At 38.2% G+C, this 12913-nt stretch overlaps 1 protein-coding gene across 8 annotated transcripts in view; it reads right to left on the reverse strand.

Moving 5' to 3' along the window:
• Positions 1-12913, reverse strand: part of PICALM (phosphatidylinositol binding clathrin assembly protein) — a 128459-nt gene that overhangs the window by 13837 nt on the left and 101709 nt on the right. For 5 of the 8 annotated variants that reach the window (XM_039511694.1, XM_039511679.1, XM_039511671.1 and 2 more), the window contains 4 exons: positions 12417-12516; positions 10174-10197; positions 7581-7640; positions 5358-5462 (listed from right to left, as the gene is read on the reverse strand). In XM_039511694.1, coding sequence (XP_039367628.1) covers positions 5358-5462; positions 7581-7640; positions 10174-10197; positions 12417-12516 — 289 coding nt within the window. The remainder of the gene's footprint in view (positions 1-5357; positions 5463-7580; positions 7641-10173; positions 10198-12416; positions 12517-12913) is intronic. The other 3 variants (XM_039511712.1, XM_039511686.1, XM_039511654.1) reach the window with 1 other exon arrangement.

The raw sequence follows: 12913 nt of genomic DNA on the forward strand, positions 1-12913 counted from the left end.
CAGATGGACCTATCTGCATCCCTTTTTATAGTTATATGTTGTGTATGTTGGAGTTATCCAAGTTACTGCAAATGCACTATCTTGACTCCTGGCAAATACACAGTAGTCTGATACTAAGGAGACACGAACACAATCAGGCTCTTGTGTGGGGTTTTTTTTGTGCTGCAGAAGGTTTTCTGAGCAGTGTGGTGGCACATTACATGGAAGATTACAATGCTGATTCCGCAATGTTTTGTACTGAAATGACAGTTTATACCATCATATACACTACTTGGTTATTTAAAGTGACATGCACAGATTTTTTAAGAAGTCAGGCTTGGCTTGTGCCTTTTTACTACCTTTTGAAGAATAAAGGCGATCTGAAAGGTTTAAATAAAAACAAAAATCTTTCCCATTTTATTCTTCTGCTTTTCTTATAGGCAACAGGAATATCAAGTCTGGTCTTCTCGGGTTTTGCTAGAATACTGTGTAGTGAATCTTATCACCCCTTACTTCAAGAGAAGCGGAGTTCAATCTTTAACCAAGATATCTTGGCTCCAATGTATTCATTAGGCAATGAAGTTTCATAGGTATAAAAACAACAAATAAAACAGTCTAAAAACAGTCTAAGTAAAAATTACTTTCTTGCTTAATTACTCAGCTTACATTGTTTTGACTGATGTCAGACTTCCTTCACTTCTCCAGTCACCAGAATCTTTCAGGGAATATAAATTATAATTTTCTAAAGTAAACTGGGGGAAAAAGTATTTTGGGGAGAATAGGTCCCCCCTCCCCCCATGGAAGGCACTTTTAAGAACAAATAATTCTAAACCCTAACATCTTGCTTGGTTGCTATTTCATCTAATGATAAGATCAGTACTATTATCTAATTAAAAACTGAAATATTTTTGTTAATGGGCCAATAATTAGATAGGCATATTGCCCAAACAATTGATTAATGAGTGGCCTTATGGTGACTACTTTGAAGCGGTTTTCCAAGTGCTGTATAGAAAGTAAAAGCCAAAATAGATATTTGAATTAGTGTGTTTTAAGGGAAGAGGAATGGAGGAAAGGATAAAAGGTTGTGAAGAATGAACATACAAATGGACAGGGAAAGCAGGGAGCAAAGTGTTCAAGGTATTTGTCTAATACATCTTGTGACCAAAAGCAGTGGGTATCACCTTCATGGCACTGACTGTGGCCTAGTATGAATCAAACAGCTTATTTTGCAACATAATAAATTGTTAACAAGCAATACGCCTCACTTCAGAGCAATCCAATTGTGCAGCTCAGCTAACAAAACCACTACCAATATATCACCAAAAAAGGATCTTATGAAAACTAAGCCCAAATATAGAAATGATCATTGAAACTCTAAATATATAATCTTTCTAGTGTAACAGACTATTATAGTCAAACTCAGGAATTATTTAAATATCTACAGCCAACACTGTCCCTATTTAGCATGGTGAAGAGGCTCCCACTTTCCTTCTAAGATTTTATTGATCTCAGACTTATTTAAAACTCAGCAACTGCAAACAGATGTGACTGGGCCAGTGTCAAACTCTCCTTAGTTGCACAGTAAATGCCTAACAAAAGGATGTGTTTCCAGTAAAATCAATAGTTTCTGAAGGAACTGCAACTCCTAATGTTTTGTCCATATGACCCCAACACAAAAATGTAAATAAAAATGTTCATGCCAAACCTGTGCCTCTTCACACATTACGTATTCTCAAACTAGAGTGAGGTCAATCTTTCTGCATTGGTTTTATCATCCTACCTTACTGTGGTTTTTGAAAAAAAGAAAGTCACTAAAAAGGTAATGGGGTCAGTTAGACCCTTCAATGTTAACCACTGGGGAAAATGAAAGTACTACACTTCCAAGGTCTTTGGGGATCTCTTAGATTCCAAACGTACAAAAATTTAAGTAAAACAAGATAAGCAAACCAGTGCCCTTTCTTTAAGTATTCTCAGAGCATGATGAGAACAACTGTTAGCACTGGTTTTGTCTGTATATCTGTTGTGGTTTTAGCATAGCAAAAAATGTCACTCAAAAAGTTATTGGGGTCAGTTAGACCTCAAATTAATTATGCAGGTATTCCAGCATCAGATTGTTTTTATTTTGATGCAGCAGTTATGATATGAGTACATGAATCTTTCAGCACTGTTTTTCCCATAGTTTCAGTGGTTTTTGTTTTTCAAAACAAAAGGGTCTTAGGGATTTGCAATAACACAGATAACATCTGCCTCACATATTATCACGTATTATCACAATAGTCTCCAGAAGAGACCATCAAACTGATTTTCTGAGACACCTATGCTTGCTAGGATGAGTTTTCTGTTGAAGCCACAATTGTCAATACATTTTTTGGCAAACCCACATTTGGCAGATGCTGTTGCTGGGACAAAGATTCACCATTGCATTGCACATGCACATTGCATGTCTGAATGCACATATAGTTTGGATTCTGCTGAATCACACGTGGCATAACAAATCTTTGAGTAAGACCCGGCTGTTTCCCAGGGACCTGGGTATAGAAATGGTGAAGACCCTGGTGCAGGAGAGAATCACTGCAGCCTTGCCTCAGGGCTCTAGGGAACAAGTGTCTAGTGTGCTGGTCACAGACCCAGAGTCTGAAAAAACGAGTAAGTTGTTACATCTGTTCCAGAGGACACTGAAAAACACACAAAAAATGCAATGTAAAAAACATCCTGGGGTCAGTTAAACCCAACATAAACGCTGTGCAGTGTGCTGCTTAATCAATCGAAGTTTTAACTTGTTCATAGTTTTATAGTTCACTGGTTATAAAAAAAAGTCAGTTTTAAATGCATCCATGTGTTTTTTCCCCCAATTCTGACATACTGTGAGTCTCCAAGACCCCAATACAGAAATAGCTGTGTGAGGGTTAAAGGAAACCTACACATCACCAGATTAAGCACACTGCCCACTTGCAACTGCATTCTCTCATTCCCCCCTCCCCCTGCTTTATGGCAGTCGGGGGGTCTCAATCCAGCCCCAAGACCTGCAATGTCGGTGGGAATGGGTGGGTTGCACTTTTAACAGTTCACAATAAATCTAAACACGTTTACTCTAGAACTGAATTCATTCAAGTGACAGAATAAATGTGCAAGAAATAAAGTTTGCTTCTGCTTTTAAAAGGATAGTCTATTTGAAATTTAGTGAAGTAGAAAATGAAGTACACCTATCTTTGAGGCGCACTGATAGCCACATTTTCCTATTTAAAAAACATCTCTTTCCATCCTTAATGCTGCATAAAAGATCCATAGAGATGCTGACTGACTAGACGGGAGAACTATGATAGTGATTATACACAGAGGGCTGTTATATGCCCAAAAGAAATAACGAAAGGGAAAACATTTCTTCAGACTGAAAACCACATTTCTATCTGACAATGTCCCTCCCAGATCATCAGGCCTTCTTTTACCTCAAGTCCCCACTTCAAAGAGGTGAGGCTGAATGTGAACATAGCTACTCTGATCAACCTAGGATGAGGGGCAAAGCACTGCAATATGATGAGGCCCTTCTCCTTGATGAGCACTGCTGCTGCAGCGTTCCTAAACACAAAGAGCAAGGGAACCAAGTAGAGTCACTACCAACAGCAATATTAACAGTGGCAGACAGACATCTAATAGCTGTAATTTAAAAATATGGATACTTTGTGTATAGGCACATTTTATTTACACACACGTATTTCTCTGTATGTGGCAACACATATTACCCCATGTTACATAATACAGTACATCTATATTTAAGTGGCCCATCATGATCAATGGTAAAAAGGCAAAGTTCTCTGCAGCAAAAGGAGTATGCTATAGCCCCTGCCACCCCCCGATCACTACTACTTCAGATAAAAAGAAAAAAGCTAGCTTTGTTAACCAAAAAAACTCTAACAAAGTATAAAACATTGTCTGTGAAGATCAGACATCCCTAAATTTAGATGTCCTCTAATATTATGGAGGTGGACATGATTTCCCCAAAGCAACCTCTCTTGTTTTAGAGTCCTCTCAAAGGTTGGAACAAGAGCACAGGAAAACTTTTCCCTCAGAGCCTCTCATTCAAAATTCTATCTTAACTTGGATGAGATTTCTTATGAGATGGAAACGTGCTCTGGACTAAACTACAGAAGTGGCATAGATCAGGAGAAAAAAAGGGTGTCTAACCCAACTCCAATACTTATTTGCCTGTACTCACTTTTCAAAGCAAGGCTTCCATCGGACAAGCTAATATGAATACTGAAGGGGATAATATACTGGCTTCCTTTTCACTCAGATGTCTACACTGGAGTACAGAAGCAGGCAGTGTGTGACAGATTAATCAGACACTATCCCTATCTGGTACAATCCATTACTCAAAATTGAAAGTAAAGATTTTGTATTTATTTTTAAACTGCCAACACAAAGTAGGTATCCTTTATGTACGTACATACAATATAACATGAATCTATCCCCCATGGGTGATAGGGGACACAAAAAAACTTGGAAAGACACGACATTTAGCAGAACTGCGGATCCATCCAGGCTTTAAAAATCTGCACATTAGTTCTCTGAGCCCAAGACTGGTTTAGAGGTGCTGGCCAGCTTTAAACTCTGCAGTTAACACAGGCGAGTGAGTACATTCAGCACACTCAGAAAAGGGGTCAGTATAATCTCTGGCAGGCCTGGGGAGAATGCGGTTCCTAGAGTTCAGTAAGTCAGGACTACACTGTGTCACAAGATGCTGAAATCTTTCACAGATTTGCAAAGCCTATATTAGGTGCCCAAATTTGACCTCTGGAATTACCTGCAATTTTGACACACACTGCTATAATAAAAGGGCTTATGCTATATCAGCCTTGGGTTATTTTACTTGTGAAAAGTATGAGTTTAAGAGTACAAGAGGTAGCACTGGAGTGCAATTCAGGAGTCTGGCTTGAAACATGTTTGCATAATGATGTGTGTCCAGGAGAAGCTGCAATGAATAACATGAGGGTGACACACAGTGGAACACAAGCTTAGTGATTAAAGGGGATGCATAAAAGTAAGACTAAAAATAGTTACTATCACCATTCATCTAAAGAAAAGGGAAGACAGACATCAATCACCACCTCCTCCAGGGAACTGACCCTTGAGAATGCCATCCTTTTACTTTACTTTTGCAAAACAGGAATTTGTTGACACGAAGTTTGAATAAGCAGCTGAGAAGCAATCCCTTTTCTATATAGCACAATGGAAATGGACTCCACATGCCACTACACTAAAGGACAAAACCATCATTACAACAAACAGTGAGGGTGTAAATAAGACACCAAACTATTTGTGGCCTGGCTATCAACCAATTTCCAGGATCATGTAAACAAATATTTTGGATTTATACTCACCTGTGCTCCTGAAACAGGGCCAAAAGGGTTTGGTGGTCTCATGATAGGTTGGCTGTATATTAAAGTTGGTTGTGTCATTACTGGTACACCTCCCATCTGTGTTGGCTAAAAAAAATCCAGAACAGCATAGAATTACAAAACACAGTTAAACACACTGGGGGTGGAGGGTCGGGGTGGGGTGAAGAGTGACTCTTCGCATTTGGTCTGATAAAACCGGAAAGGACTTCTGAAACTGGACTATAAATTGAGGGTCCCTAAAAATGAACATTGCAGCATAGATGCTGAAGCTGTTTCTATGTAATCTTCCCCCAAAACGTTTGGGGCATCGAAGCAGCTGTTTATAATATATGAAGAAATTGTGTTAGCACCACAAACACTGAGATTTTGACAGTTCTCCCCTCTGCATTATGTTGGAGGTACTAGAAAGCAGAAGTCACCTTACACCACATGGGTATTTAAACATGCCATTGTTGTGGCCGTTTTGCACTTTCAAGAACTGATGAAATACATATATACAATCAAGATAATGAGTTAATTCCCAATTTGTCTGACCGAGAAGTCTAGGTTTTCTGAAGGAGATATTGTCAGGTTAGAGTTCAGATGTAAGACTCTCACATGTGGTAACACCTTTTCTTTTTTCTTTTTTTTATAATTAATTCTAATTTTATTTTCCCCACAGCAATGTTGGGTGTTTTTGCATTTCACTCAGTCATGACAATAAAAATATGTGGATCAATTTTGTTCTCTTTTTAAGCATATTGACCTAACTATAATGTAAACACCCACAGTTCAGCCACTGTTTAGTGGAAAAACCTGGTACTATTAACCTCAAAATGCAGCAAAGTTCTATCCTAGTTAATTTGTTTACAATAGCAATTACCCACTAATGGATGTTTAACAGGGGCATCATTCTTGGAAAAAGATCCCCAGCTGTGGCAATCCTGAACAAATCTGGACTGTTTTCAGAACACAGTAGGAAACCTCCTATTGCACATAGCCCATCCTTCAATTATGAGGCCTCCAGAACACATCATCATGCTGAGGTGATGGAAGCTTTAAACAAGTAATAACAGCTGGATAAAGTGGTGGAGTGTAGGCTCCTATACAGGATTTTTTGTGCAACCCTTCCTTCTGTGTTTGGTACTTAGCTACTGTGGTGGCAGGTGCCTTTTGGTAGGGTTCAGAGGAAATTAAATTCAGAAGGAATGGTTAATTATCTAAGCAAACTTTAAACCTGAATTAACAATAGCATTTTTGTAAATATAGTCACTAATTAATTAGTAAAACAACTGTGAGAAAGATTTTTCAATTATTTAGCAGAAGAATTATTTTTAGATGTTTCTCCCTCCATTCAGGAGCAGGCCCAGGTGCATATAACTCTTTCCTTATTAAGTAATGTGGTACTCATTCCTCTTAAAATCTACACAGAATTGTCTCATTCATATCTGGATTAACTGGACAGTTGGAAGTCTCCACCTTTTACAGTTTTTTCAAGGCAGTACTTACTGTGATAGCAATGCTCCTAGCATAGTGCAAAAAAGGGATGCATCCGTGTTAAGGGTCGGTAAACTTACTGTGATGTTTTCACCATTAGATTTTCTTGTACCATTAATTATATGGCAAATCAGTCTAACATAACATGGTGGGTGAAGAGCGAGATTTCTATATATTTGTGTTGCTACTTCAGATTTGAAGTTCTAGAGACAAAGATCTGACCAATATACAACAACATGAGTTTTCTTTCTTCATGATGTTGAGTCTCCTGAAATATAGCTTTAAGTATTTCCTTAATAGTCATCCAATAAAACTCTTCTGCCTCAGTAAGGACATTAAAAAAGGGGAGACGCTAAAGAGGAGTTCTCGGAGTTATGGAAAGATGAAAACCTGAGGGAGAATTTAGTAACTAATGGAAGATGAACAAGGAGCTTGGTGACTACTTCATTCAATACACACTAAATGCATGGAATAAGTCATCCAGGGGCTAGGTGAAGAAGAAAAGGGTAGAGATGAGGTTTAAGAGCCATAGTTTATTTTTGTGCAGAAAAATGGGATTGAGTGATTCAGCGAAGAACAAACAAGAGGAACTGATATTAAACCTACTTAACACGTTTAGGCCAAGTGACATATTGCTCCTAGAATGCTTTATGTTTGCAGCTACCTCATAATAAAAGTAACAAGTAAACCATATTTATGGCAAATTAAGTAACAGGAAATTTCACTAACCATTCCATATCCCATCATTCCTGTTGGTGTTGTAGCAGGATAGGCCATTACAGGTGGTGCCTAACATAGAAAAGAGATAACACTGAACTGCATGGAAGACTGACTGAGTTGCATACAAGATAATACATTGCCTTTAAGTGTCAAACGGAGCACTGACTAGACAGCATGTTACTAATATAGCAAAAAAAGATCAACTGACACCTATTAGCATTTGTAGGTTTCTGTTAAAGTTGATCTGATTTCAGATCAATTGCAATACTTATGCTCAAGGTTTCTAGAAAGACTTGACATATGTATAAATTACAGACAAGAGCAAATCTGTTAGGGTTTTGACTCACAGTAATCTAAAGATCCACCTAGAGATATCTGAGTCTTCAGTCCAAAGAATGTATAGAGATCTAAATATGTATGTTTTGTACTTAATAGGAAATGCAGGAAATATTTACATATAGTATCCACAAATAAAATCAATATGATTATATGACAAAAGTGAATACTGCCTGAATCCTATGAAGTATAAAACTTACTACTTATTTTACTGAAGTAACTGTGCCCAGGTAATTCTAAAAATGGAACCAAATATAAAGGCCAAGTTACTGCCGTTATAGTAAAAACATCAGAAGTTCTCTCTTTCCAAACTAGGCTACATACACACTAAAGATTTTAGGGAGGGTATCCATTACCTTAGCACTGATACAGCTGCGCCAGTCCTAGCAGTGGGAGTTCTAATGTTGGCTGGCTTTCAGTGTTTTACCAGCTTGCTGTCTAACCCAATTCATAGTAGGTCTAGGTGACATGGTAACACAGTTCAATGCTGGTCACTGGTGGAGTTGCACTTGTGCTAGAGCAATGATAAGAGGTAGCCCTAAAATCCCAGTGCAGACACTGTCCCACAGTATTTACAAGTGGGTACAGAACATTGATCTGCTACTCTAAAATGAGTTTCTTTTCAATTGTTAGGAATACCCTAGTTATTACAATGCATTAAAACATGGTAAATCACTACCAATACCATTCAGTCTATATAAATTAACATTACATGACAGCTATTGTGAAGTGGAAGAATGAGACTGGCATCCCTGCTCTAGGCTTTATCTCTGTCAACAGTAAACTGATCATATATCCCCTACTGTTTAAAAAATGCAATGCATATATAAAAACCCTCTGATACCTCTTAGAAAGCAGGAGGCAGCAAAAGATATATTCTGTTTAAAAGCAATTCTGCATACTTATATATTCCTTCCTTTGTCTTTCCACTTTCCCATGTTCCTGACCCTATTTATTAGGGCAGACTTTTGCACGGAGACAAGAACTTTGTCTAAGAACATTATCTAGTTGAGTACTTATCAAGTACCAATAGACTGTGATATCTAGGGAACTTGATCTGCTCCACCTCCTGTTAATCCCTCATTTGCAATTAATAATGCTCTGCTTGTGACATCCCAGTTCTTCGCTGTGGAAATTATAATTCATGACACTACAGAAGACTGAACCAGACAAACTCCAAGATCATGCTTTCATGCATGTCTCTTATATTACAAAGATTTTATTTGGGAAGAGATTCTCAAGGAAAGTGGTGGAATAATTGTTACTTGTGTCATTCAGAACTACACTGGCGAAAGATATGTTGTAGGGAACAATATTCCACAGGCAGGTAATTTCACCCTCACAACCCAACCCCAGAAGTGTGATACAAGGAGGACTATTTCTGAATAGAACATTAATTTTTTGAGGTATCAGCTGCTCTTTAATATGCACTAGCTAATGGTAATTAGCATTCTAGTAGCTATTAGAACAAGTTTCAGTGTTTAAAGAATTACCCAGATTGTACAGTAACTATCTAAATATTATTCAGTTCAAAAAGCTTTGAACATTCTTTAAATCATTCACATTATATGTATGTGTACACATACATATACACACAAATGCTCTCTCTCCTCTCTCTCTGTGCATATATATGAGTGCTCCAGTACAAACTTTACATCCTCCACTGTTAAAATTATCCCATAATGAAAACTGAATACAGGGAAAGACCAATATTGTTGAAATACAAAAAGATGATCTGTGAGTAAGACTGCATTCCTCCAAGAAAACAATGCACAAGTTATGGCTTGCCCTTTATAAACTTAATCATGAGCTGGGATTTTCTCTTAGTTTATTTGAACATAAATGACATATTGGTCTCTCCCTACTTGAAAACAAGATCTACAATAAAAGTGAATAAAGTGCCAATTGTAACAGAAGCCTGTGAGATTTCATGCAATTATTCAAACACACACAACTTATCTTCAAACTTTACCAGATGCATTAAAGGCAGCACAGACACAGACCCAGCTATCTGGCAGCAAATGACATAGTTTTAAGCAAGGAAAAAAAAATCTCAGTATTTCCCATGCTATCATTCGAGTCAAGAGCCTGCAGAACACCCATGAGATTTGTATATGCTAAGAAAAGCTCAAATCTTCTGCACACCAAAGATCTTAATATGAGAAATGTGTAATAGCAGGAAGGTTATGAGATTCTGCTACAGCAGTGGTTAATATAGCATGCCAATTGATTGCAAAAAGGCTGTTGGTTTTTTTTTTTCACTTACGTATTGTGGAAAATGCATGCCATTCTGTATTTCCCGGGGAGAACAATTACATAATGCAATAATACTGGATTAGAAACAAGTACTTACACAACAGAATATACACAGATAGCATTTTAGTTCACAAGTATACTTAATGTCTGCCCTAAAATAAAAACTCTTGTAATTCAAGTAATTGAATAAATCTTTTAAGTGACACTGGCAAGGTTGATGGGTTTCATACCTGTTTGTATAATCCATTTATTTGTGTGTGCACTTATTTTCCAAAAACATATTCTTTCTAGTTTTCAAAAGTTTATCAAGCAGCAGCACAGCACTACAATAAATAGACTAATGGACAAAGTGGAGAAGAATTTGATGAACAAACCAATTTCCTCCTAAGTTTTTTCAAACAATTTAATAGTGAGCAAAAGATTTTGTATAAAACAAGATGCCTTGACAGTGTCTTCAAATATTAATAAAAACTGGTTAGAAATGGAATGATATGTTACAAGATATAAAGATATTGTATATTGTGCTATGACAACAATTAAGTATTTTCAAGCACATGAGAAATATCCAACTGCTAGCAAGTCATTCAGATAGTAGGTGAGTACTACAGAAACTGTAATATCCACAACCACTTTCACCTGCATACAAGATCTGAGTTGGCAGCTGCCACCCAAAATGAGAGCAGGTAGATGACCTGAAGAGAGAGATTGTTTCTCTTTCCAAATCTGTAACAAATCATGTGTTTCATTGTTAAATCACAAAATTGTTTAATACCATTTGATATAATAGCTCAAAACACTTGTTTTGTTATGTTTACTATGCTTGTATACTATTCTCCAGTTTGTGGTAAAAGGGAGAGTAGAATTTACACACGTAGGTCCCACCAGCATAACTGGGAGCTGCTCAAGTATATCCTTTCCTCCCTCTCTCAACACATACATTAATGGATGGGAGAACAAACCACTTTGGTAAAAACACGTGATCCACAATACATGCCATCTGTAATGGAGTTGTAAACTAGAGAAAAATCAGATTGGTCACTGAAGGTGTTAAGTGGAGATGTATTAAAAGCAAGCACACACTTCAGAGTGTGACTGTACTAGTTGTACACATTTCTAAGGCACCTATCCCTGTAACATCACTTCCCACACCCTTGGGTCGCAGAAGATGCACTACTTCCTGCCTCAAGTCACAGAGCAGGCTCAGTGTTGTGACATACAGCACTGGTTCTTAGACAGTCCGTGGAGCCCCAGGCTAAGGGGTCCATGAAAGGTAGTGGTTACCACAGAACAGTGGTTTTCAACCTAGCGGTCTGCAGACTGGTCTAAGATTTTCAGTGGGGTCCATGCTGCCATTTGAACAGGTTTAAAACCAATGACATACAGCTTCACCACACAGTATTATATTTCAAGAGCAAGTATATTTCCACACTTCCAAACAGCATTCAGAATGAAGAGTAGCCCCAACCATCACCATTATTTCCAAAAGGTCAAGTTACCCTACTCAAATAATTACTAAGGGTTTGATGCTCTACAACCTAAGTTTCTGCCCTAGCAATACTTTTAGTTTACAGTATAAATTCACGCTCGCGTTACAGAATAAGTCACATGTAAGTCTGCCACGGAGGTCATGGAAGACAGTCAGCATGTACAACTGACTCCAGAGCCGCTGGAGCATCTTGGGTGGCCCTGGGCCACCCCCCCCCCGCCCCCAGCAGCAGTCCCAGACTGTCGCCCCTGGAGCAAGCATGGGGTCTCCAAGGCCCGTCCCAGTACCAATGGGTACCCTGGAGCCCCCACTTCAGAGCAGGGGGTGCCCCACCTCCCCTCCATACCAGCAGGCGACCCCCTCACCCCTCCAGTTGTGCTCCTGGAGCCCCCCAGAATACCCAAGATTTAGTCAGGAGTATACAGTACAAGTCATGGATAGGTCACAGGGCTGTGAATTTTTATTTTTTTTTTTAATTGCCTGTGACCTGTCCATGACTTTTAGTAAAATTACCCATGGCTAAATCTTAGCCTTAGTCATATGCAATGAAATAGCATATCTGATAAAGGGGAAATAATCTAAATGAAGTTGGCCATCCAGTTACTTTTACTATATCAATATACATTCTCAACCTGACCATTTATTATTCAAATAATCTTCATAACCTATCCACTGTAATTACTCATCATCTCCACATCTTTATATTGCATGTTTGCCTATATTTTAAGTTACATAGATTCACTACTTCAGAATCTTCATTCACTTACAATTGTTGGAGCATTCCATGCAGTTGTGGGTGCAACCTTGGGCTGCCAGTTGGAACCACCAGTTAATTTCTTTTCGCCTGGCTGAGTCCAATTGACATCACTTCAAATAAATGTTTAAAAAATGTTAGAAAACAGATTTTCTTTGCACCATCCTTACATATAGTACATTAGTCAAATAAGCTCGGTCTTTCCACAAGGTGAATATCTACATTAATACTGACCCCTTAAGAGCTTAGTACTAACTCCTTAAGAGCCTAGTCACCAAATCAAGTTGTACAGTCACAGTAAACCTGGTCTGGACTAGAGAAAACATACATCAGATTCAGCTAACAGAAGCTTGCTAAGATTGACCTAAACTCAACTACTTTTCTTAGCCTAGATGCAGTGTAATACTATTAGTTCCATTTCTGCAGGTCAAATTATAACGTGGGCAGGAGCAAATGTGTACAAATTCCTGGATGGTTTCAAGGCTAGAACAGTGTTTGTGTACAGATTAC

Source organism: Mauremys reevesii, linkage group 1, assembly GCF_016161935.1.
Source record: "Mauremys reevesii isolate NIE-2019 linkage group 1, ASM1616193v1, whole genome shotgun sequence".
NCBI classification, from domain to species: Eukaryota; Metazoa; Chordata; order Testudines; family Geoemydidae; genus Mauremys; species Mauremys reevesii.